The sequence below is a fragment of the Mesoplodon bidens genome (assembly GCF_964165515.1).
Source record: "Mesoplodon bidens genome assembly, chromosome: 11".
Lineage (NCBI taxonomy): Eukaryota > Metazoa > Chordata > Mammalia > Artiodactyla > Ziphiidae > Mesoplodon > Mesoplodon bidens.
In genome coordinates, this window is record NC_138167.1 from 68757236 (window position 1) to 68784251 (window position 27016).

Genomic DNA, 27016 nt, shown 5'->3' on the forward strand with positions numbered 1-27016 from the left:
CTGTAATTAACACAAGATAACCTTTCTGCTGAGGAAAAGGGGAGAGTTATGATGTGTTTCCTTATTCACAGCAGGGAGGTTTTTATCTCTTCCCATCCAGTTCACAAATGACATGGGAAACTTAGAAGGACTCACATTTCACCCACTTCCCCTGCAAACATGTTTATCCTTAAGATGAAACTCATCGCCCAAGCCCCAGCCGCCAGTCACCCTTTTGCACCCTTTTCCATGAATAATCTTTCCAAAATGTCTGCTTGTAGGAGCAAGATTTGGGATTTCACGGAAAACTACAGAGACACACATACACACCCTGTTAGCTAGAAAGAGACAGAGACGAGACAGAAACGACCGAAAGGAGAACAGCTAACGTGCCAACAAAATAAAACAGATCCCCCAAACAGCAAAGTGCAAAAGATGATTTAAAAAAACACATAGAGACCGTGTTTGTAATTACCCATCCAGGTCATATTTTCAGGGCTTCCACGCAAAGAAACGGCTGGTTGAAGTTTTGTGCCCGTCTGATTGTGATGGGAGGGTTGTATTTGAAGCTCTGGGCACGTAGAGATGGAATGAGAAGGAGGCTGAGCTGGAAGAAACAGAGAGGGGGAAGGGAAGGGGAGAGAGTGAGAGAGAGAGAGAGAGGGAGAGGGAAAGGGAGAGGGAGCGGAGCTATCTCTAGCTACGCCTTCCTCTAAGCTCCGGGAGCCCAGGAGAGCGCTCATTTCAGGATCTGGGAGAGGGGTAAAAAGAGGAAAGGCAGCCCCCGCTCTGCCCTGGCCTTGCCGCCCCCGAGGGAAGGGAGGACTCTGGCCCGCGCCCCCCCTCCTGGCGGGCCGCCGGGGGAGCCGGGGAGCGCGCGAAGCAGGAGGCGCAGGGAGCTGTCCACTTCAGCACCACCCGGTAATGCAGTAGGTGTGGGAGCGCCTCCGCCGGGGGCCGAGCCGGCGGGGAGTGGGGTGGGAGGGGGCAGGCGGGCGGCCCATCCTGCAGCAAGACGCCGGCTCCCTTGTTTCCAGGAGCTTTGCAGATAGGGGGAGGGAAACCCGCCTCGATTCTCTGGGAGAAACCCCCTCCCTCCCCCACTTCGCCAACACTACCACCGCCACCAACAACAATAACCGCCGCCGCTGCTCGTCCTGCCGCCGCCGCCGCCGCCGCCGCCGCGCCTGCCCGCCCTGCTGCTGCAGCTGCCGCTGCCGGGGCACAACCATGGAAGGCGAGACCCCCGCACCTGTTCAGCTGAAATCAAGGGCTTACAGAATACTGGGAAGTCTGGTCTGAAACGAAAACGCCCGAGACCCCCCCCAAGGAAGAGAACTGGCGAAGCAAAGGCTTTTCATGGCGCAGGCCGCAGAGCCGAGAGCGAAGACGGAAGGTTGCATCTCGGCTTTTACAGTCTCTAACTGTCTAGGTCCCGACCATGAGAGATTGTGTTGAGAATGCGGCTGATCCCTGGTTCACTGTGGAAGCCCTCTCCAAATTAGCTATCACATATGGAAACTGGAGACCAGAATTTTAGGAAAAGAGATTAAGGCATCTCACTTGGGGGGGTGGGGGGTGTCTTTTTATTTTTTCCTTTTTTTTTTTAATCACTGCAACTGGAACAGTTTCTGATCTCAAAAGGCAAGCCTCTCTTCCCGTGTGATCTTTATAATTTACACTCTTTTCCGTGAGCTTTCTTACCTCCCTTTTTTTATATCTTTCCATATCCCCTATTAACACATATATCCATTATATTCGTAGTGGAATTATTTTTATTTTTATTTTTTTTGCTTTAGTACTCGCACCCTCACACACACTCTCCCGAGAACCAGAAGTCGGTTGGGTGTTTATATAATGAAGAATTATGGGGCTGTTTGATCGAGGTGTTCAAATGCTTTTAACCACCGTTGGTGCTTTCGCTGCCTTCAGTCTGATGACCATAGCTGTGGGGACCGACTATTGGCTCTACTCCAGAGGGGTTTGCAAGACCAAAAGTGTCAGTGAGAATGAAACCAGCAAAAAGAACGAGGAAGTTATGACCCATTCTGGATTATGGAGAACCTGCTGCCTAGAAGGTATTTGATTTCCCATCTCCTCCCCCTCTCCACCCCCCCTCCTCTTCTCACTCCCCCTCCCCACCCGCCTCCAAATAAGTTCCCTTTACATTCCACCATTTTCTTACTTCACTCCTTCCACCACAGATCAAGGTTGGTTGGGTTAGTTTCAGAGGAAAGAAAATCAATAAGCAAAAACCATACTCAACTCTCAAGCCTCCACCCCCCCGCCTTCCTTCAAACCTCTTCATTGAAATAATCTATGATATGATGAAAACAACAAGAGATTGTCTTTAAAAGTCAAATGTGCTCCACCTGCTTTGGAATCATTAGGATTTGCCTTTTGATGTAGTATGGCCATCGATGAGGGGGTAGAAAATAACTGCCTCTCTCAACACTGCTCCTCTTTTCGTAATGAAGAATTCCAAAATGCTCTTCCTTTCCCATCCTCCTCCCCTTACTCCCCAAAAGTAATGATGAGACACCTCATCATCTGCAAATCTCCTTTTTTAAAAAAATCTGTTTTTTCTAAGAACCCTTATTTGGTAAATCCTAATTATTCCAGGATCGCAAGCTGAGTTCAAGAGCATTTCGTAATGTCTATGAGCCACACATATCATTCGAGGCGACTGGCTGTGTGTCTATGTGTGTTTTAACGTTTACAAAGTCTAAAAACACGTACGTCTCTCACAGGAAACAGACCCAAGTTCTAATAAGCAGCAATTCACTTGCAGGTTAGACTGAGAACCAATTCACTTCCACACAGAGTGACATGTCTATTATCCAGAAGCGTGTAGAATCAGCACTGCAGCCAGCTTGGGAATGAGACATCGTGCAGGGAGGCTGGGAGGGAGACGAGGGCATGGGGAGGTTGAGGGGAAACAGTAGAGAGCAGTGGGTCAGGGGTGTTAGCTGTTTGCCTTGATCTTGCAGGGTCATTGGGACACGTGTGCCTGTGCATGTGCTGTGGGCAAAGCGGTCCCCACGGTGGAAAGGCTGGAAGATCAGGGTATGGATGAAAGCATGTGCTTTGAGACACATTAATAAACACAGGGGGGAAAAACTCCTGCAGGTCATACAACCTGCATTTAGCAACAGACTTGAATATGAGGGGCTGCATTTGAGCAGCTACTTACGTCTGTGTGTACAAGCTACAGCCACCCATAGGAAGACATGCACAGAGAGATACATGTTCCTGGGTGGAAAGAAAAGCTTATGTGCTTTGCTTCGGGTATGAACCAATACGGAGGCCGTTGGAGGTGGTGTCGGGAAGCGGGGACTGCAGGATTGTTTGTTAAGCTCAACATGGGATGGTGATGCAGGGAGTTGAAGCCAGGAGATAGAGGAGAAGAGAAGAAAACAGACAGGGAGAGGGAGAACTGATGTGGCCCCAGAGTCTAACCCAAACTGAGCAAAAGCTGCTCTTTGGGAAATGTTTACGTCTGGGAAAGAGCACCAATTCCATGCCCCCCCCCACCAACAATCTTGGTGCAAGTGGTTGAGTGATGGCTGAACATGTTTTGAATAGCTAAGTGACTTCACTGAGCGATGTTCTGTTTGACGCATACTGCATTTGGTGCCCTTTCTCAATCCAAGCCACTGCCTTGAACATAGTCTGCAGCGGAGCTCTATGCTGAATACTATATGCTCTTCCCCAGTCAAAGAATCAATATCAGGAAATTAATAGGTGCTGTTTTAAACACACCCCTCCCTTAAAAAAATGAAGAGGCTTTCATGCAGCTAGTCACTAACCGTGGAAAGACTTCCATTTAATTAAACATTTATGGCACGCTTTTATTCCAAAAGAGAAGAAAAGCAAAGTGAATGAGGATTGCTTTAGGGAAACGATCATAGTAGCAATTTGCCTTCCTTGGATTTTAGTTAGATGGATGAAGATATGCAGCCAAGAGATTAGACGAAAGACAGGACATGAGTTTAGGAGAAATATTCCCAGAGATTGGTGAGTTGGTATAAATATACTTTATCAGGGTTTTATGGGCAAATTCTTAATACCATGATCTTTTAAACATTTTCTAATTCCCTGAAGGGAAGAGGAGTAGACAGTGGCTTTGAATCACTTATGCATTAAAAGGCTTAAGTATTTTCATTAAAATTCCATCTGTTTGGTGTCCACATCCCCAAATGTGCTGCCCGCCCCCTTCAGCGTTCTCTCCAAGCCGTACCCACACCTCCCTCCCTGAATCATCCCTAAAAGGGTTAGTGTTGCAACACTTCCCAAGGATTGTGTGATTCGTACAGGAGCTGTGGGTTTGGCTCTTCTCCCCAGGACTGGGGCCTCCCTGCAGTCGGGGGTGGGGGAAGGCTGGGCCAGGCTCCTTTAGGATTGTTGTGCCTTTTCCACTTGTAGCCAAGGCCCAGGCAGGAAGGGTGGGTACTCAGGGCCCCTGGCCTTTCATTTCCAAAGCCTCTGTCCATATGGAGTTTTGAAGGCCTCAGACTCCCCCTTAGGAAGTTAGGCCTTGGCCACTTAAGAAGTGGTTTGAAGGTTCTAAAGCCACATATTTTCAAAGACTGCACTGATTTCCAAAGATTATAAATGCACTTAATTCTGCAGGTTGACACAGATGGTTCTTGTGGGGTGTTCATGTGCTTGCTTTATTGAGCATTCAAAATAAGGTTGGCCTTTATGGAAATCAAGTTGCCAGGTTCCCCCAACCTGTGTTTTTTGTGAGAAACTGGACTTTCAGAAAAGATTTCCCATCACCCCTTTACTGTGTTTCCTGCCCGTATCCAAAAAGTTGTGAACAGATTTCCAATCTTCTCTCCAAGATGCTGCTAATGACTCCACATGAAAAACAACCCTGTCTTCTTCTGATCTCTTTGGCTCTCCAGTTTGCATTAGGGCTTTTTATCTCCTGAGATGATTTTTTTGTTGTTGTTCACTTCTTGATGAAAATAAGAATCAGAAAACATTCCTTTGCTTCTATGGCTGTTTTTGAAATGAATTCCTCTGTTGAGGAATGAGAAGAGAACAGGACCACTTGTTAGGGGTAGACACAGTGGGAAGGGGAGAGGAATCAAGAAGAAACCACAGCCTTTATTTTCTCCCTCTGCAGAGTAAAGAGTAGTAGTGTCTCTGTGTGTGAACTTGAAACCCCTAGCAGACTACTGTCCTTAGTGGGATTTGAGGGCATGGGGGATGGTCTGCACATGGATCCATGTAGATGGAAAGTGATAGGAAAAGTTCTTGAACTTTTCAGGAAAGCTGCTTTAAGTGCCTCCGAATGGAGAGATGAATTGGCCCTTTCAGAGAAGAATTCAGTAAAATCTACAACAGGACATTAAAACAGCTTGTTCCAGGCGTGCTATCTCTGGGCCACGCGGTGACTTGCTGTTCAGTATATTAACCTCTGTTGTCACCAAAAGGAATCATCGTCTCCAGGGGCAGCAAGAAATTCACTCTTTGTGTTTATTCTCTCCTACACCTTCCTCCCCTCTGTCTGGGCTCCATGTCTCCCCCAGAGGATTCCCAGCCCTGCAGAGGAGGAGCCAGTGGCAGTACAACGTGGTCCATAGCAGAAATGCACCCTCCCTTCTCTCTCCCTCTCTCGCCCTTTTCCTTGCTGTGCTGCAGAGCAAAAATCTTTCTCTCTGTCTGGATTGTTCAAATCCCTCTGCTGAGTTTCTGAGCTCCTCTTCTTCCTGGCTTTTCCTCTCTTCTCCTCCACAACTTGCTTACTCACAGGGGCTCTGCCATCCATTCTCCATCCCTGTTCTCTTTGAGTAAGAGGTGTCTGGGTTTTCCTGAACTATCTTTTCCAAGTTCGTAATTGCATAGCTTTTGCTTGGCCTGCAAGGTGCCCAGTGCCCCACGCTGGGTTCAGCCATGGCTCTCTTGTTCTGCAGAAGGAAAGTATATCTCTTTTATTTTAGAAAGGCGAACTGCCTTCCCTGGACACTCTTGTCTTTACATGTGGAAGAGCTGAGTTTAGAAGTTATTAATGGGCCTTCATACTGTGCACCTATCGCTCCATAATTCCCAAGATAATTTGATTCTCTTTAGGTCCTTTGCACACAGTAGGTACAGAAAAAATATCTATCAATGGATTGATTCAGAAATTCTTAAATTATTGAAATTAATTCAAAGATCATAAGGACATGCAACAAGCAAGTAATTGAGAGAGAGAGAGAGAGAGAGAGAGAGAGAGGGAAGGGGGTGAGGAAATCAGGATGATTTGTTTGTTCTTCCCAGAATTTCTTTTTTATTTTTTTAATTTAATTTTTTATCTTATATTGGAGTGTAGTTGATTTACAATATTGTGTTAGTTTCAGGTGTACAGCAAATTGATTCAGTTATACATACACATATATCCATTCTTTTTCAGATTCTTTTCCCACATAGGTTATGGAATTTCTTTTTTAAAAGAATGAGTCATGACTTCATTGTTGTAAAATGAGAAAATTCAAAAGGAGTCAGTCATTGGGTTGCACAGCTCCTAATTAGCTAAAGAAAAATTATCAGTACACTCAGTCTCTATGGGGAAGAAAAAAGTTAACCCACTGATTTTCTTCCCTCTTCAGCTTTTAAAGGATGCCAAAATCTAGTTTGATCCTAATACTCACCAGAACAGACACTTTGGGCAGAGAGCAGGCATCATGGACCCTCCCTTTGTAGCTTCCCCAAAACCTTCCCCAGAATTCTTTACCAAACTTCCCCACCCAGTTCCCAGGACCTCGAGAACTTTGCCTAAGGTCTTAGGTTCTGATCAGCAGTTTTCCATGGAGCCAGGCCCCACTTTCCTAGCCCTCCTCACCTTGTAAGACAAACCTGATTCCTTTATTGAGGAACCAGCCCTGCAAATCCCAGCCCATTCACACTGCCCTCCTGCCCCTCCCTTTACAGGTGCCATGTGTGACACCTCACACCAAGGCCACATGGGCAGGGGATGGCAGAGGGAGAACTTGAATCCAGGCCTCTTGTTTCCACCCTGCAAACATCCAGAGGGCTCTAGGCGTGAACCTTGGCCTTCTGTGGCCTTGTGTTCAGATTCACTGCCAGCACTGGATTCTATTCTGTCTGCATCAGTGTCCTCATTGAGTGCCCAACCCAAGCATGTCAGGACACCTGAACTCTGACCCACCTGACTCCCCTACATGCCCCTCCCTCCAGCTGCTTGCACCTTGCTGGGTGACAACTCTGCCATAATCTTCTCACTCCCATGAGCCCAAGGGAACAAATACTGAACTTCAGGCTGGACCCACCACATGCCTCTTCGTGTTTGCCCTTTCATTTTGGAAGTGTCCTCAATGTAAACTCTCCATGAGTTTTATGTTGGCAAGCAGTTTTCAAAGAATAACAAATTTATGTCCCCTGAAGTCACAGAAGTTTTCAGATGCAGCTTTGTTGCATGTGGTGCAGTGGAAAGAATTTTGCAGCCACACAGACCTGGGTTCACTTCAAGCACTGCAGCCTTATAAGCTGTGCGATTTGGGGCAAGTCATTTAACCTCTCCAAGCCTCGGTTTCCCTTTCCACAAAAAGGAGGTCTAACAGCCTTCTCACAGGGTGATTCATTGGGATTAAACCAATGAGTGCCACCTTCTTTCCTGATCACCTGGTTTGAAATTACAGTCAACAACCCCTACTCTGTACCCCCTCATAAATCCTCCTGGCCCTGTTTTTTTTTTTTTTTTTTTACAGAGTACATCCCACCTTCCAGCGCACTATGAAATTTACTCATGCCATTTATTGTGTGTCTGCACCACTAGACTATCTGCCTCAGGAAGGCAGGGATCTTTGTTCTGCCCATTGCTGTAGCCGCAGCAATTATGATGGTGTAAGAATCAACCCACCTCTGTTGGCAAATGAACAAACCGCCACTGCCCACTACAGGGTGAGCATTGAGAAATAATGATCCCTTCATATCGTCAAAGGATTGTTCTTTAAATTACAGACCGCGAGCAATGGTGGCAGAAGCATCTTTCTTTCTTTCTTTCTTTCTTTTTTTGACATCACAAAAAATAAATAATGGACTCAACACAGAGAGAAGAGAGAAGGGAAGGAGAGAGAGTGTTTCAACACACAAGGGACAGTAACAAAGATAATAAGAAAGAAAGTGTTTGGAGAGAAAATAAATGCCTGAGAAGAAAGTGCTGGGGGGTGAACATCCTCTAAATAGATACGGGCCATGCTTTCCTCTCTCCACATCATCCAGAGCGTCTGTCACAAAGATCCTCGGGGAGAGTTTCCCATGAGTGTTTGCTTTCAGGTCAGTGGGGGAGGAGGAGATATGTATCCAGACTGATAATGCAGGAGATTTTTAAATGGTTCAAAAATGCAATGGCTCCTTTTAGCCTTGACTATAAGTATTTGGCCAAAAAACCATATTCAGATGAAATATGCATTTTAAGTTTCCAGGTTAGTTTACAGCCACAGATCAAGCAATTCCTTCACTCATTTATTTTATTTGTTAAATCTTTGATGAGCCCCTGCAACGTGCCAGGTACTGGGCCAAGTGTTGGGGTCATGGTGGGCAGCAACTCCCTTCAGGATCACTGCCCTCAGAGCCTTCTGGAAGAGACAGACCTTACTTTAAAGACTCTCACTTAACATAATTGTAAAGTAAGTTACAACTATGCTAAGTCCTCACAAGGAGAGTCACAGGAGACTGTGAGTTCATGATATTAAGATCGTTCTAATCAGAGGAGCCTTCCCTGAGGAGGTGAGATGTGAATGGCTATATGAAGGATGCATAGAAGTTAACTGGGTGAAGAAGAAACTTTCCAGGTTGGAGGGCAGCAAGTGCAAAGATCAGTGAGGGAGAGAAGGAGCAAGTCCTGAGAGGAGGCCAGGGTGGCTGGAGGACCCAGAGGGAGGGGAGATGGGGGAGGGGATGATGCTGGATGGTGTGGGGAGGGGGATGCAGAAATAGTTAGCACCCAAGGGTGTGGGGCCTTGCTAGTCTTGTTAAAGAATTTTGCTCTTTGACTTCTGGCTTCTTGCTTATAAGCTGTGTGACCTTGAGCTAGTTAATTCTATCTCTGTGCCTCCTTCACACCGTCTATCTAATTAATGGTGCTGATGATGCCTGCCCCTAAGGCTGTTGTGAGGATTAGAGCACTCTTCCCTTCTCTTTGTCATGCTCTTCCTGATTCCACGCACATCTGAGTGTGGTGGTCTCTTTGGCCTCAAAACTTATGACAGCACAGAGAAGGGAAGAAATAGATTGATTCAACTCCAATCAACAAAATTCAAACGATGCTTAGTGGAGGTGTTGATGGTAGGTTCCAATCCTGCAGTAGACATTGGGAGGCAGAAGTGAACGAGACCCACCCTCCCTCAGGACCCTCCAGGTGAGCCCGAGCAGGGAATCCCAAAGAACAGGCACCTCACAAAATGACTGTGTCTCAGGCCAGACACTTGACACAGCCTGCTGCCACCTCGCCTTGTCACCCTCCCCCAAACTCAGAGAGCTTCCCGGCGTCTCTTACGATCAGTTAGGATCTTTGAGGATTTGAGCTGGAATGGCAATGAGGCTCAGTTAAATCCGCCAGACTTTTTGAAAATAGGAATGAGAGTAGAGGGATGTGAACTGTGCTCCCCAGTGCCAAGAAATGCATGTCAGCCGTTGTGGGATCGTGGCTGAACTCTATGGCCTCGCCGGCATCCCGGTCCTTTCTCTTGGGTATATAAAGGGCTCTAATCTCCCAGTTCCATCTTCCCTCAGTTCTGATGCCATTGATTATAAAAATGAACTATCTATTTAAACAGCTTTCGGGACAGGGAAAAACAAATTTCATGAACATATCAGTTGTAAAACATACTCTAATTTCAGAAACCTTAAAAACTTAAAATTTGTGCCTTGGAATCAAAGGAAGATGGAAAACTATCTTGCTGGCAGAGAGAAATGCAGGCAGGGTGTTGAGAGAGCCCAAGGGATTTCTCCAGGTCTCCCTTAGTGCGTGTCCCGTGACTCAGGAAACAACATGGGGGAAGTGTGTGGTCTTATGAGAAACTTTCTTGACAAAGAAAGGGTGATAGTTGATCTTTGTTCCACAGCTTTCCAAGTCCTTGCCAGGTGCTGGGTGAGAGTCTAGGACAGAGGCAAAGTCTCCATCTGCCCTCAAGGAACTTCTAATCTAGTAGAAGACAAACCAGTGAACAGACGATGCTGATGACACAGTGGGAAGCATAAGCCCGGGGAATTCTGGGACCAGAGAGACTGGGGAGGAGGGGATGCCAGGGAATATGGGGTTCTGAGGGTGCATAGGGGTGAGCAAGCTGGGGAGATGAAGAGCACTTCAGACAGAAGGAACGGCACGTGCAGAAACACAGATGCCCAAGCAGCCATGCCAATGGTCCAGTGAGGCTGGAAGGTAGAAGGCAGGGAGGGGGAGTGTGGGAGGCAGTGGAGATGGGATCCCAAAGGGACAGAAATGGCTCTCACAGAGCAGTTTGTGTTTCGGCGTGGGAGAAAAGGGGGGTCCAGAGAGGTGGGAAGCAAGGGAGGGGCGCACTTGGCTTTGTCCATTAGTGAGATCACTGGCTGTTCGGACCCTGATGGATGGGAGCTGGGGTCGCCGGAGCTGGTGTGATTTAACTGGGAAGAGGCGAGCACAGGACGTTGTGGCAGTGACCAGGTGACTCGCCCTAAGTCACTTGTAGTGAGCAGAGAGTAAGAGGGGGAAGGAAGAAGATCGTAAGCGATATACAGTAGAGGTGCTTCAAGGCGCTCCCTTCCCAGCAGAACGAGCCTTTATTGGCCACACACAATGAGCTGGGCGCTGGGGTGACAAGGATGCAGACAAGTCTCTGCTCAATACCACCGTCTTGAGGAGCCTTCCTGACTGCCCCGTCTAAAGTAGCTCCCTGTCCAGTTACTCGATTTTATTTCCTTCTTTAACATCTTAACATTTCTTTTCTTTTGAACATTTATTTGCTTATGGTCTGTGTCCCCCTAGAAGACTGTGAGCCACGTGAGGGCCGGGGCGTGTCAGCCTTGGCACAAAGAGTGTGCTTAGGAGCTAAATGTGCAGTGAACGAGTAAGGCAGCGGTGCCTGGCCTCAAGGAGCTCCCATCAGGGGAGGGAGGTGGGCTCTTAAAAACTCCCTCCTCTTGACCAGTCATCCTTCCAAGGTGTGGCTGGAACCGCATCTGAAAGATCCTTGAGAACAGGCAAGGGTTTCCCTGGCACCCCGCAACCTGGGATGCTCTTTGGGTGCCTCCTGGGCCACAGCTTTGCCACAAAGCTTCGGGAAGCTGATAAGCCCCTGCGAGCCTGTTCCCTCCTGGGCAGCCATCACCTTTTCTCTCAATCCAAACCCTCATATGTTATCGCCTGGCTCAGAGGCACTGACTTGGGAGCCCTGAGTCAGCCTCTGAGGAGCCGCCTCCCCTTTCTCCGTGTTGACACTATATTTATTCCTTCTTCTCTGAACGTCCTCGACCTTGGGTAGTCTTCCAGCTGCTAACAAGCATGCCACAGATTAGGTACGGGATCCCAGGTGCACAGTTGCCATAGCCTCATTGAGTGGGGAATTGGCACCTTGCTTTGCTACACCATCCACCATGCAATGTACATGCCCCAGTGCCAGCCTCTCTCTGGCCTTGTCATCGGGAAAAATTCACTGGTGACCAGAGCTTGCTGAGCCCCAGACCTTGCTTTTTTTTAACTTCTTATTTTATATTAGAGTATAGCCGATTAACAATGTTGTGATAGTTTCTGGTGTACAGCAAAGCAACTCAACCATACATATACTTGTATCCATCCCTAGACCTTTCTTTTCTTTCTTTTTTTTTTTTTTTTTTTAAATCAGATTCCTAACTGCTTAGAGAAGGCTGTGACTGAATTTTTTTTCTTTTTTGATGTTGGGGGTAGGAGTTTATTAATTTATTTTTGTTTGCTGTGTTGGGTCCTCGTTTCTGTGCGAGAGCTTTCTCTAGTTGTGGCAAGCGGGGGCCACTCTTCATCGCGGTGCACGGGCCTCTCACTATCGTGGCCTCTCTTGTTGCGGAGCACAAGCTCCAGATGCGCAGGCTCAGTAGTTGTGTCTCACGGGCCCAGTTGCTCCGCGGCATGTGGGATCTTCCCGGACCAGGGCTCGAACCCGTGTCCCCTGCATTAGCAGGCAGACTCTCAACCACTGCGCCACCAGGGAAGCCCCCTAGACCTTTCTTTATCCCAGTTTTGCCCCAGGCTGTTTTTTCTCACTTTCTCTGCATAAAGGATCATTTATTCATTTCTGCCACATTTTCCCCTCAACCTGGATCTCTGTCTGCACAAGTCTTATTCTTTATCCTTCTTGAATTTTCCCTATGGTTGAGAAGTCTCCTCCCCAATTCTCCTCCAACGTATTTTGCGAAGAAAGCAAAATACGTTGAAAATGACTATTCTGGCATCATTTTAACACTAATAATATGATAATAATAACTAATCATTCATTGAGTGCTTCCTTTATGCTGAGCACTGTTTAGATGCTTTCCAGGGGTTAACTCTTATTTAATCTTTACAATTCTAAAGGTATATGCTATGATATCCAGTATCTCCATCATAAGAGGCTCAGAGAAGTTAAGTGACTTGCCCAAGGTCACACAGCAAGTAGCAGAGCTGGAGTTCTAACCCAAGCCTGTCCAACCCAAAAACCTGTGCACAGCCTTCTATTACATGAATTATATTTACAATTTTCCCCTGGCCCCAAAAATCTATAAATAAATTTCTTTGAGAATTTGAAGGCAAAGCTAAGCAGAAATTGCTGTTTGTGTTCTACGTTTGATGAAGTTTTTAAAACTTTGAAGCTTCAGTTAGGATATGCTCCTTACCCAGAGAAGAGTAGGGAAAAGTGGAGGGGCTACCAGGTTTTCCCACAGCTCTGAATACAGAAGGATGCCTCAAAATGCATAGACATCCCTCTCTTTGTAGTTTGTGGAGGGGGAGGAGGTGAATACATACATATATTCCCTCTCCCCAGCCCTCTGCCTAGAGGGCCATTTCCAACCACATTCCACTTGTCTTCAGGACTCAGATGAATTGTCACTTCCCCCAACAGCTTTGCCCCCTCCCACCCTGCTCCCACCTGGCTCACGTTCCCTCCCTCTTTCCTTCCACAGCATCTCTGCATGTCTCCGACGCAGCATCTTCCATCTTTTTTGTTGCCTGTTTCCATTTCTGTCTCCACGTCCAGACCATGAGTCCCCCTGTCCATTTCTTCAACAAAATGTACTCAGTCACTGCCATGTGCCAGTTACCATCTTAGGCTCTGGGTTTACAAAGGCGAAAAGACACAGCCCCTGCCCTCAAGGAGCTTATGCCCCAGTGGGGGATTGGAGGACCCATGCAAGCACATCTAGGGGTGGAGAGATTCTTCCAGGAAGAGGTGTGAGAGAGCATGCTATGTTTGGGGGACCACACAAGTTTCTAGTATTGCTGGAGGATCAGGTGCAGGAAGGGAGGTTGGGGAAGGTGTTAGTCCTGAGGGATGAGGTTAGACAAAGACCACGTCATGAAGGGATGGTTCATGTGTAAAGAGTCTAAAGAGGAGAACTTTGAGGAGGAAATGATATGATCAGATTTGCATTTTAGGAGGATGGCTCAGGAAGCCATGTGAAGTAGGAATGGGAAGAAGAGGAGGACAGAGAAGGGAGTCCAGAGAGGAGATGGTTGCCCAGCCCAGCAAGTGATGAAGCAGCTGACCCAGGGCAGGGGGCAGGGGGGCTGTCGAGCAAGGGAACAGAATCAGAGGATCCACAGGATCCAGGACTGTCACTTGTGTTGAGCAAGGTGTGACAGTGAGTGACCTTCACTGAGACAGGGGAAACAGGAGAAATTTGCAGGAAGAAGATGGTACCTTTAATCTTGGGTAGAGTGATTCCACACCTGTATTTCCAGGGCCTGGCAAGTAGTAGCTGCTCAGTCAGTATTGAATGAATGAATAAAGAAAAAAAAGCTTTACATTTGAGATTATGATGCATATTGAATCTCAGATTTTCCCCAGCATCATCATAATGAAAGAATGCATTATGTTCTAGCCAGGCCTGTAGTTCGTGTCAGCTCTGGCATCTGACAGCCTGGGTTCAAATCCCAACCTTATCACTTACCAGTTTTGTGACCTTGGACAAGGAATGTCACCTCTCTAAGCTGGTTTTCTCGTGTCTAAGTGGGGAAAATTGTATCTCACGCATGGGTTGATTGTGAAAGTTTAGTAAGATGCTCCATGCAAAGTGCTTAACAAGATGCTGGTACATAATAAACACTCTCTAAATGCCAGATGCTGTTACCCCTAGCATGTTTATTATTGATTATACCAACAGTTGCAAACAGTGACCTGTGGGTTGTCACTGTTTGGCAACTCAAAATATTCTACAAATCGAGAACTTTCCTATTAAAAAAAAAGCCCTGTCTTTGGCTTCCTTTGGGGGAAAAAATCAGACTTTTGTAACCCTGAGCCCCCTTCCTGCTTGGCAACATCGGAGCAGGGCAGCCGATGTCCCTTCAGGTATGAGACAGGGACATCCTGTATGGCAGGTATGGCAGGTTCTCTGCAGTTCCCCAAAGTCCCCACCGCTCCCCGAGTATCTTTGGAGGCTGCTGGGCTGCTTTGGCCTTCCTCTGGCCTCCGTCGGCATCCGAGTTTGCAAACGCTCCTCTCTGCCAATGGCAAATTACAGGTGGAGTCTCTGTCTTCCAAGGGCTGAAAACGTAAGCAAAACACCACCAGCCCAGGCAGAGTGTAGCAGCTAACAGAGTGAATAAAGCCATGCATCTGGAAATACATGCATAAACATCCAACATTCCCAAGCAGTGCTTGCTGGTAAGACTCAGGTGGAAGGCAAGTTCACCTACTCCTTTTTACTCAGCAGCTCTAGGGTACGTTGTCGCTTTTAAAAAAGAGAGACTCTCACCCATTTTATGCTACCTTCAGAGCTTCTCTTTTAGAAGTTGACATTTTCTGACCTTGACCCCAGTTCGGGGAAATGCACCCTGTCGTGCTGACCACGTGGTGTGCTTTATTCAATAACTAAATGGCAACATATTAAAAAAAAAAAAAAAAAAAACTAAATGGCAGACGCCAGGGAGATGGTCCGCGTTGTCCGTGCTGGCTGAAGAGAGAGAGGCAGGGGATTCGCTGGAGAATGGGGGATTCTCTACTTTAAATTTTTACCTCGGAAGACTTCATAGAGAAGAGGGGAATTTCAGGAGTTTCTTGGTAGGAAAAGAATTGCCTAGCAATTGCTCGGAAAGGACATGAACTTAAAGACATGCAGTTTGATCTGGGAGAATGGTCAGATCTGATCCAATCTGACAGTTTTTGAATGTTTGATATGTCAGGCTCTATGCTAATTTGTGGGGCACAAAAACAAGTCAGCTCCTATGGGGGGTGGTCTGCCCTGATCCCCCCAGCTGACAGCAACCATCCTCTTCCCAGTCTCTCTTTTCTTCATTTCGTGTTCTCCTAATTTGTCTACAGTGTTTATTATTTCTTTCCCAACAGAATATAAGCTCTGAGAAACCAGGATCTTTTCTGTCTTATTTACTACCATAGCCCCAGGACTAAGATCAGACCTGGCACCTAGTAGGGTGCTTAGTCAGTTTCAATGTTATTTGGATGACAGAAGACATACCATTGCTCCAAAGGAGATCAAGGCCTAGAAGAAGAGATAGGCATGTACCGAGACTATTACCAGTGAACTCACGCACTGTGAAGGCCTGTGTAAGGGCCAGACAAAAGAACAACTCTATGTGGGGAGGTCCGGAAGGGGTCCTAAGGAAGTGCCCTCTGCAGTGGGTTTTGGAGGATGAAGAGGAGTTTGCCAAGTAGAACAGAGGGGAAAGGCACAACACAGATGAAGGAACTGAAATCACTGGAGGCTGCCTCCCAAAGAATAAGGTCAAGGAGAGAACAGAGCATTACTGGGTCTAGAGCAGCACTTCTCAAACTGGGATGTGTACCCTAATAACCTGGGGATCTTGTTGAACCGCAGATGCTGATGTGGGGTCCAGGTGGGGGCTGAGCCTGTGCTTCTAGCTCCCAGGTGAGGCTGATACCACACTTTGAGAAGCAAGCTCTTGCAGCATGGCCAGTGGGCTCTGGTGAACATGGGTCTAAATTCTACCTCTGCCACTGGCAGACTGGGCCTGCTTTCTCACCTCTAAAATGATGATGACAACTTTTCTCCCAGACACTGAATAAATTCAGAGTGCCTGAATTTGGTAAAGCCATCAGTTCAGTCCTGAGCACTTCATATCAATATGTTTCAGCTATTATTGTCATTAACGGCTAAAGGCGATTGTATAGAGGTGTGAGAGGAAGGGATGATTTTCCCTGAGAGCTAATGTTGTTTGAGGGTCTCCTGTGTGTTGGGCCCTGTCCTATGGACCACTCAGTTGTCACCTTCCTTAAACCACACTGCACTCTATAACATAGGTGTTATATGATTCTCACTTTGTCAGTAAGAAACCAGAGGAAATGTGTTCATTTCCCATTGCTGCTGTAACAAATGACCATAAATTTAATGGCTTAAAATGACACAAACTTATTGTCTTACCATTCTGTAGGTCTGAAGTCTGAAATTGGTCTCAGTGGGCTAAAATCAAGGTGTCAGCAGGACTGTGTTCCTTCTGGAGACTCTAGGGGAAAATCTGTTTCCATGCCTTTTCCAGCTTCTAGAGACTGTCCACATTCCTTGGCCAGTGGCCCCTTCCTGCATCTTCAAAGCCAGCAGCATCAGACGGAGTCTTTCTCATGGTGCAACTCTGTAATGCTAATTCCTCTGCCTCCCTCCTCCATTTCTAACGATGTTTGTGACTACATTGCCCAGTGCCTGGATAATCAAGGATAATCTCTCTATCTTAAGGTCAGCTGATTAGCAACCTTGATTCCATCTGCAACTTTAATTGGCCCTTGCCATAACATGTGAAACATATTCACAGGTTACAGGAATTGGGCTGTAGACATCTTTGGCAGGTTATTATTCTGCCTAGCACAGGGAGTGAGTGCTTAAAGAATTCCCGTAATATCAGAAGCTCAGAATGGCTCCCCTGGAAGGGATTTTAGAGCTTGTATCAGGAAGGATTAGATTTGACAACAAGCAACAGAAAAAGAAAATTAACAGTGGCTTAAATAAGCCAAAAAGTTTATCCTTTCTCAAGGAAACCGATCTGGAGACATGAAATACAAGGCTGGTCTGGAGGCTCCACAAACTGGTTAGCAAATGCAGACTCCTACCAGCTCCCTGCCCCACCATCCATAGAGTACGGCCTTTAACCTCACATCTCCAGTGTGAGTGCCAGAGCTCCCGCCACTGTCTTCACATTCCAGGCATCAAGGTGGAGGATGGCACAAAGAAACAAAGGCAAAAGGCACCTGTTACATGGCTCTTAAGGAGGTTTCCTGGAAGACACCACACAATATTTTTGCTTTGGTCTCATTGGCCAGAAGTTTGTCATGTGACCACACATTAACGATAAGGAAGTCTGGAAAATAGAATCGTATTCCCAAGTGGCCACATGCATGGTGAAAAATTAGGGGTTCTGTTGCTACAAGGAAAGGAAAAAAGGAAAGCAACTAGCAGTGTATCCAGGGAGCTCACCTAGTCCAGACCCTCACCTTATGACCCAAGAACTTGAGGTCCAGAGAAGGAAGGGACCTAGTGCCATAGAGCCAGCTAGAAACAATGCTGGGACTAGGACCCACGCACCCCAGTCCCAGTCCAACATTTAGCCTCAAGCACCTAGCACGGTGCCTGGCACATAGTAGGAGCTGAGTTATGCTTGTGGAACTGAAGAGAGTTTGCCATTCCACTGCACCAGACGTTCCCCTCTGGACCATACACTCTGCTGCTGATGCTTTAGGGCAGATGAAATCCCACCTTTCAGAGGCCCAGCCGACTGCACTCCTGGGTCTCTTTATCCTCCTTCCTCCCAGCTTACTTACATCCCTGCTTGTACCCTCAGATAAGCTCTGGGCTTCTCTATCTGTCCCACAAAGTCACATGAAAGGGCAGTAGGATTTGGCAAGAGAGAGGCCTCGAATAGCAGTGAGAAATGGATGGTTTTCTCCTCTTTGGGATTTTCTCTATAACAGGGAGACGTCTGCTTAGAGATGGGGCTTTATATCTGGGGTGGATTGTGACAAGAAACCATTTCTACTGTCTTGGCATTTCACAGTTTTCGTTGTGACATAGTGATAGGAGGGATGGGGACTGATCAAAGCCAGAAGCCACGTGGCAACTCTCAACTTTTTCCCACGGGCTGCAAACGCCAAAGGAGCTCCACAGTCGGGCATTTTTCACTCCGGCCAGTTCAGACGTACAAGATCTGGGCACTCTCTTGTACTTTGTTCTCAAACCTTTGTCCCTCCAATGGAACAGTAAGGGTCTTGAGACAGGAGGTGTCAGGTTTGCCTCTGTGCCCCTTGCCTGGCATGGTGTCCGGCACGTGGCAGGCACTTGGTTAAGAAATGGGGGATTGGTCGATGCGTCAAAATGAAGGAGCTAAGGCAGTGTCTGGCACGTGGTGGGCTCTCAGCACAATTTTTCAGTGAAAGAAGGAAAAAAAAAGAAAAGAAAAGAAGGACAGATGGAGGAAGGGAGGGAGAAGGAAATTGGTTTGAGTCTTGGCTGGACGTGGAAGCAGCAGCTCCCCGGCTCTCCCGGCCTCAGTTCTGGAATAGCGAATTCCTGCCCACTGAGTTCAGAGGCTAACCAGGGACCCTGGCCCCGAAGTTCTGTTTCAAAGGGCTTCCCCTCCAGCTTGAGAGCACTGTGCCTTTCAGGCTTCCCAATGGGCCTCCGTAGCCACGGTACCTGGTGCCAGGGTTACAGGGATGTGGCCAGAGGTAGAATTGGTGGGGTGGCTGGTGTGAGGGAAAGCGGGATGCAGAGGGAGAGGAACTCACCCCCATCCCACATCGAAGAGAGGAGACAGGGATGGGCAGAGGCTGCCTGGGCACGGAGGCTGCACCCTCTCGGAGCAGATGGAACTCAAGGGCCAGAGAGTCCATGACCGTTGGTGGGAGGGAAGAGGACCCGCAGCAGAAATCAGGGAGGGGCCTGCCTCCTGCCCCGCCCCCCAGGCAGGAACAGACACGCCTTCCAGCCCCAGGAACACTGCTGAAGGAGAACTCGATGAGGACCTGGAGATCAAAGAGAACTCCCCACAGGGGAGTAAATGCTTGTGGACTGAGCGAGGAAACCGCAGAGCCTGTGGCCAGGACTCAGGCTAAAATTACAGGCCAGATGACAGGACCACACACCGGGGCAGCCTAGGACCACAGATTTTCCCTAGAACCCAACCACTGCCTGCCCTAGTTTCTTCTGGATTGATTGGGCAGCAGGATCCAGGAGAAAGAGCCCCTTTTGGACATCAGACGGGCTTGGGTTTGAAGACCGACTAGCTCTACAACCTCAGTCAGGGTGGTTAATCTCACTGAACCGCCGTTTCTTGCCTGCAACAGGCAAGAAATAATATTGCAAGGAATAATATTGCTTATCAATCAATGTGTTATAAAAATTAAAATAATCTGTATAAAGGATTTGAACACAGAATAGGGACTCAAAAGCTGGCGGATATTGTTTTAAATCGAGATTTCCCATCCTTCAGTATTGGGGTACCACCTGCATTATTTTTGCCATATCCAGGGACCACCTACATTGTTATTAATCAAACACATATCTTTAAATTGATCCCATTTTAGCCTCATCCTAAGCAATAATATCTAAGGAATCACTGATTTAATGCACTGTTTAAATTTTTGACACTCATTAATAATACTCAGCTTACATTTGTTTAAACATTCATCCCTCTACCAACTAAATTCATCTCAGATACCGCAAAAACCCATCATTCACTTTGCCAAAGCGCCATCGTGACTAATAAACCATCCACTGGATTTGAAAGAGATGCAGAGACTGGTGTTCCTCCATCCCCATTACTCATCAGCTTTTTTCTTTAGACGATAAAAGGGCAGTGGGATGGAAAGTGAAGAGAAGGTCAGAGGCCAATCCACAGAAATTGCTTGGACTCCAAGAGCCGCTCTGCGGCATCAGGAACTCTCAGCTCTTGGTTATAATTTGACAGATTCTTCCATCTAGAAAGGACAATGGTGTGGACTACAGCCCAAGGAAAGGGGTAGTGAACACGTCTCCCTTGTTGACATGCTGGCTTGAGTTGGAGGGTTTTCCCTTTGTCTTCCTGCAGGGTCTTCAGGAGATGCCCCTTCCCAAGACCACCAGAGTGAGAGCAATTAGCTCTTTCCACTGCATCTACCAAAGGGGAAGGGATTTCTTGCTCTATGCTAGAGTCTTTCAAACCTAGAGGGATTTGCCTCTAGTGTGAAGAGGTACTATGAGATTTCTCAGTAACGAATGTGCCCCGGCGGGGGCGGGGGGGGCAGAGGGGAGGTGAAAAGTCAGCCTTTTAATAATAGTAATGACTATCTCCCATGACAGTAATGGCAGAAAGGATTTGGGGAAATATAAGAAGGGTTTGACATAAGGTGACACACAAGCCCAAGAGTCTCAAGGGTTAGGAATCCAGGTGTTGGGTCCGAGCGGAGGAACACAGGTATTACTTTCCCTACCTTTGTTCCTGACTGAGTCACTTCGTTTCGTGGGCTTCAGGCCCCTCAGCTATAAAGCATGCTCTGAACTTGAAGTGTTGGACTTCACCTCAAGCCTGTTTATCGTGAAGATCCAGCACTGTCTCGTTAGAGCCTAAACCGCTGAGAAGAGACAGTTATTTCTTAAACAGTTGAATGAATCAACACATTATCGAGATATAAACTAATTTCTGGGTATTAACGTGGGGGGTTGGATATGAATCACAGGGTCTGTGCAGCTGTGAATGGAGAGGCCAGGAAAGAAAAGCAGGATGCCTCAAAGGAAGAGTCGGGAGCAGCACACCTTCCTTTGGAGGGTCCTGAGGTATCATGAACTCGTCGGCTCCGAGAGCCCCCTTTGGGATGGCAGGCAGGGGGGAAGTAAGCGTTCTCGCAATGACGCTGATGGGATTTTAACAGCCAGACAGATGGTCTGAGAAAAAAGGAAGATTATTTTTTCAGATGAGGGAAAACACTTCCATTGCTTCCCTTCAATTAAAACAAAGTGAGAGGGCTTCCCTGGTGGCGCAGTGGTTGAGAGTCCGCCTGCTGATGCAGGGGACGCGGGCTCGTGCCCCGGTTGGGGAGGATCCCACATGCCGCGGAGCGGCTGGGTCCGTGAGCCATGGCCGCTGAGCCTGCGCGTCCGGAGCCTGTGCTCCGCAACGGGAGAGGCCACAGCAGTGAGAGGCCCGCGTACCGCAAAAAAAAAAAAAAAAAAAAAAAAAAAAAAAAAAAAAACAAAGTGAGAGCCCTTCGTGTTGGGAAGATGTATCACCATTATTAGCATTGTCAGTTTGGAGGTCTTCTTTTTAATAATTGAATGATTGAGCATCAATAATGAGCTAGGGTGGTATTTTCAAACACATTAGAGGGTGTATCTGTCCACTGACTTTCAATGCAATTATTATTACTTTGGTTTCATTTGATCTCACAGTTTAATAATGATCCCCAATAATTCTGCTCTGTTTATTTATGCAATCAAACATGTATCACTTAATGGATTTTTTTAGTGGCCATTGTCCTAATGACTGCAGGTTCCATACAAGCCACTCATAAGCACCCAGCATTTCTCAAAATCTATATCATGAAACCTGGGAGGAAAGGGGAATACATAGAAAAGGAAATCTTCAAAAAGAAAGGGGATAGAGAGGGAAGGAAAAGGAGAAAAATAGCATCTCTTGAGCACCCCCGTGGGTGCCAAATGTTTTTATTTTATCCTCAGAACAACATGCAGAATCTGCTTTAGGATCCTCATGTAGCTGATGAGGAAACTAAAGAGCTGAGAGATTAATACCTTGCCCAAAGTCACAAAGCTAACAAGTGCAGAGGTAAGAGTCAGGTTCAGAACTCCCTCTTTGCCCTCCACTCCAGCATGGGGCTTCCATCTTTAAGTATCAGCAGGCTGTGGAAACCTGTGGAGATGGGCTGTCTCGTATGGCTCCTGCAGTGAGTAAAGGGACACCAAATTCACATGGGAATTCTGCCTCCTGGTCTGTCTATGTCACACGTCCCTCATCCAATTATCAGATTTGCCTAATGGCTGAGCATTGTAAAGATAAGCTGATGGTAGAGGGAGAGCTGATCCCCAAGAGCATGCAACCCAGGCATCCTTTGGCTGTACCAGAAATGGACACCACAGAGAGAAGAGGAAGCAATATTCCACATGAAATGTACAGGTACTGAGCACACACCTACCATGCACTGAACACACTGGGAGCTACCGTATAGACCTTATTTCATTCCATTTCCACAACATTTCCTGTATTGCACAGATGAGAAAACTAAGAACTTCTTTTGAAGTTAAATGACTTTTTTCAGAATAATCATTTGTGGACTTGGAATTTAAACCCTAGTCCACCCAATGGATTCCAAACATTAATGGTTAATTTTACTTTAGCATCTGGGTCATGAATTTTGGTAAAAGACAAAAGGAAGAAGTGGGAGAGATTGGGGATATGACCTGAAAATAAAGGATTATGACTGAGAATAAAGTGGCCCAAGGGGCCATGGATTTAATTCCCTTCCTGTGCAAAAGCTGACACTCATTCAATTCAACAAGCATTCACGGGATGTCACCAATGTGCACATCATGGTGCTAAAGTACCAGGGGCTGATCAAAGATCTGGATTTACTGCCTTCTTCCATTTTAGAAATCTCTTCTCTGAATAAAGAGCTGTACTCTTTTTCCCACAAAAAGATAACGGAATTTAGTTACTCTTCACCATGCTGTTTCTAAATATGAACAGTCTGGTATCTCTACTAGGGCACTGGGAAGCATTTTCTATATTTTCAGGTGCTGTGTCAATTACTTTAGGCTCTGAGATCTAAACCAACTGTAAGTGATGGTGGAGGAATGAAGAAAAAGAAAAAAGGAATAGTCACAGAAATACAACCAAATATGGAAAGAAAATGATTAGATAGATGATAGATAGAGAGATAGAGAGATAGAGAGAGAGATAGAGGCAGGTCTTGAGCTTCTAACTTACGAATAAAACAGATAAAAATTCTTAAAATAAAATAATAGAAAATAGAAAATGATTTTTCATTCTTATTCTTTATAAAGGATAAACTTATAACTAAAGAGTTTGACAGGAGAGAAGAATTTAAGAGGTAAAGATCAGGATCGGAGTTGTTCAGATACAGTGGTAGCGATCATGGTGGTAACGATGAAGATTGTGGTGAAGATGGTGGTGGTGATGGCGGCGGTGGTGGTGGTATTGGTGGTGATGACAAAGGTGATTATAATTGTGATGAAACTGGTGGTGATGAAGTTGGTGGTGATGATGGTGACAGTGATGAAGAGGTAATGATAAAGATGGTGATAATGAAGGTGGTGATAACTGTGATGGTGATAGGGATTGACATCATAACAATGACTACCATTTGGAACATTCTTCACGGTATCCGAAGCCTTTCAACTTGCATTACTTCATTTTAGAAGAAAAACTCTGTTCACAACAAGAGGCTAGATTTTTCAAAACAACAACTATTTCTAATCCTAGTTCCACCCTGAGTGTCACCCCAACTCAACCAAGTTCAGAGAAAAAGGAGTGTGGTGGGCTCTTTCCCCATCAAACATAAGCGGACAGTTAGACAAGGATGAACGGACAGTTATGGAAACTAGGGCAATGCCACAAAAGCCCTCTCCAGTCTTCCCTCAACCAATTGCTCCTGCCCCAAGGTTATACATCCAAATTAGTGCCCAAGGGCTTCCCTGGTGGCACAGCGGTTGAGAGTCCGCCTGCCGATGCAGGGGACGCAGGTTCGAGCCCCGGTCCGGGAAGATCCCACATGCCGCGGAGCGGCTGGGCCCGTGAGCCATGGCCGCTGAGCCTGCGCGTCCGGAGCCTGTGCTCCGCAACGGGAGAGGCCACAACAGTGAGAGGCCCGTGTACTGCAAAAAAAAAAAAAAACACAAATTGGTGCCCAAAATTAATAGTACATAATGCCCTTGTCACCTGATAGCAGTTTTGTAGCTTTTATAAAATGCATAAATGATTGTGGTCCGGTTCCAGTGGATGAATAAAAATCATTTGTGATAACTGAAACATATTTACTTTTTAATTAGGTAGCAGCAAAGAACGAGGAGTCCGTGGAGAGCCAACTCCCATAACCTCTTAAGGAGTCCTAATCACATAGCGAGAGGGGTGCTTGGTGGCTGATGCATTTATTTGTTCTTTCCCACATTTTCCTACAAAGGCCTTTAGCCCTTGACTGTCAGTCCACTCCACTTCACCAGAACTATTCACACATCATAGTTTTTTAAAAAAGAAAATTGAAAATGCTGACAGATATGCTGTCAACACAATAATTTCTTTAAAAATAACCTAATAACTGAATATCAGATTAAGGCACAGACAGCTGTGCAGTTTCCTCTGGCCATGCCAGGTGCCACAGTAATTGCCTGCTCTGGGTTGTGCTACAGACTTTCACTGGGAATGTTGACTGTGTCAGAGGGCTGAACATTCTGGCAATGACACAGACACAATGTCCTTGGGAAGAGGGGGTGTGAGGAGATGGATGACCTGAGCAGTGTTTGAGGAGTGGGAGAATCAGGTCACATCACATCCCTGCGCATATTCCTGAGGGGAGAAAATGTTGCTGTGCAGAAGTTGAAGCTGTGTCTTCAGTATTTTTAGAGAAGGGGCTGCTGGCCCGTGTGCAGGATGAGAATGTAACGGTTCTGGCTCTGGTCCGTTTGGGGTGGAGGGTGGGGAACAGGTGTGAATGACTAGCCTGGAGGTGGAAATTAGGTCAGATCTGTAGTGTGGGGAGGTGTAGGGGGAATGTTATCGCATGTGCATGGGGAAGGATAGAGGCAAATTGGGTCATGTCTTTGTGGAAATGATGAGAGAATTGGGTCAGAACTGTGGGGGAGAAGGCTCGAGAATTGGGTCGAGTCTTTGGATAGAAGGGGGAACTGGGTCAAGTGTGGATGTGTGTGGAGGGAAGGTAGTAGAAGGTGATATAGAGAGTGGGCTGATTCTCTGAGATCGGAGGGGAAGGGAAATGAGGAAGCAGCTTGCACCCACATAGGGGTTAAAACTTGAACTTCTCTGAGTTATGGTCATTGCCTCTCAATTCCATTGACTTGCAGGCTTCCTTCATGTAACGTTAGACAAAGTAAGGCTTTCCTACTCCTATCCCAAATTAGGTGTCCTATGTCTCCTCCAAGACAGGGTGTAACTCATTCTTCAGCACTTTGCTAGCCAACCCAAATTGGCATTTGGGGAAGTAACAGTTCCATAACTTGATGTGGCCTCATTTCACCCAGGAAGTAAGCCCGGTGAGCAACTGCCCTCCCTTTGGGTTTCCGCTCATCAACAAAGTCAGCACCAATTCTCTCTTCTTCCCAACCACTGGCATCATTGCATGATCACCACGTAATGTGGAGCCTCAAAATATATTTTGTAAATAAGAGCTGAGTAATACGTTCATTTGAGTGGCCTTCAAACTGGCTTTGTTCAAATCTCTGGTATTATGAGGCCATCAAACCACAGCAATACTCAAAATTGAACTTAAAAGGAATGTACTTTTATTAATTAACTGTGCTCCCATTGGCTACTTGGTTGAATAGAACTACTCTCAAAGCCAAAACAGAATGTGCAATTCACAGCTCTGTCTGCTGTGACACTCTTCAGAGAAAATTGATTAAATTCACAGAAGTTTATTACGATTGAACAGAGCCACAGGGCCAGCATACACCAGTGTATATTTCTCTGGTAATTTCAGCTTCATTTATGCCCATGTGGGTTAAGTAGAGGTTCTGTTGAAGCACACAGTACACCCATGACTTGCCATGTCCTCTGGAGACCTATGTAAGGAGCTACAATGAATCTGCTCAGGGCCACATTGTTTAAATCTGCATTTCGGCTTCTTCTGAGAATTCCCTTCTATTGATACGGATCACAGTGATTAATGGGATAAGCCTGTAATAGGCTTCTGTGGCATATGGACCACACTGACCCATCCCAGAGGGAGATGCATGTGCAGGCAGTACAGTGGTGAGGAGACCATATCGTTCCCCATGGACCAGAGAAAGCTTCAAGGAGAGACTACAACATCAGTGCTTCCTATTCTTAAGGTGAATTGGTGGTATTTTGGAATTACCAGTATAGATACCTAACAAATACATTTTTAGATCAAGTAATTTGACTCCGGTTTTTCTTGACTCTTGGAATCTTTGGATGTAGAAGGATCTTGCAGATTCTGAAAGCCTTTGCCAGGAAACGAAGAGAAAGAAGAACTAAAAGGGAGTCATTCCCTCTGCAATTCAAATCAGACCTTCAGTTTCTTCAGCAGAGTTATTTTAAGTCATTCATTATTATTTTTGCTCTGAAGCGGAGGCTGTTTGATACTGCTAGATTTACCAGAGGGAGTAAAGAGGACACTGGAGTATTATTCCTGCCGCAATTTCAAATGAATTTGGTACTGACAAAAGATTTTTTAAATACACACATGCATGCATTTGTGCACACACACACACACACTTCATATTAAAAGAAGCAGAAAGAGAAACGAGTCTTTCAACAGGCAGCTGAGGGAAATGAGGTCCCTGCCATTTTTCCAGGGTACTCACCAAGGCTGGCCCAGCAGCTGTTCCCAGCAATGGGGTAGAAGAAGTGGCACCGGATGTGAAGGCAGAGAATCTGGGCTAGAGGCGGGTACATCTTCCACTTCTGAGCACAATGACCTTGATCAAGTCTCTTCACCTCTCCAAGCACCCATTTCTTCCTCTGCATAACAGAGGGAGTGGATAACAGCTAACGTTTCAGGAGCAAGTCACAGCTTCCAAAGCCCCTTTCCAGGTAGCCCCTCACGTCAAGCCCCACAGGAGCCCCATGAGGAAGCGGGTGTTGACACAATACTCTAAGACCTGGGTGGGTCTGAGAATTGAATGACTTAAAATAGGAGCCAGATGA

At 46.5% G+C, this 27016-nt stretch overlaps 1 protein-coding gene across 1 annotated transcript in view; it reads left to right on the forward strand.

Moving 5' to 3' along the window:
• Positions 1 to 1626: 1626 nt before the first annotated feature.
• CACNG2 (calcium voltage-gated channel auxiliary subunit gamma 2) overlaps positions 1627 to 27016 on the forward strand; it is a 118600-nt gene continuing 93210 nt past the window's right edge. Inside the window, exon 1 of the mRNA XM_081250382.1 lies at positions 1627 to 2057. Within this exon, the coding sequence (XP_081106508.1) occupies positions 1847 to 2057 (211 nt within the window). The 5' untranslated portion in view covers positions 1627 to 1846. The remainder of the gene's footprint in view (positions 2058 to 27016) is intronic.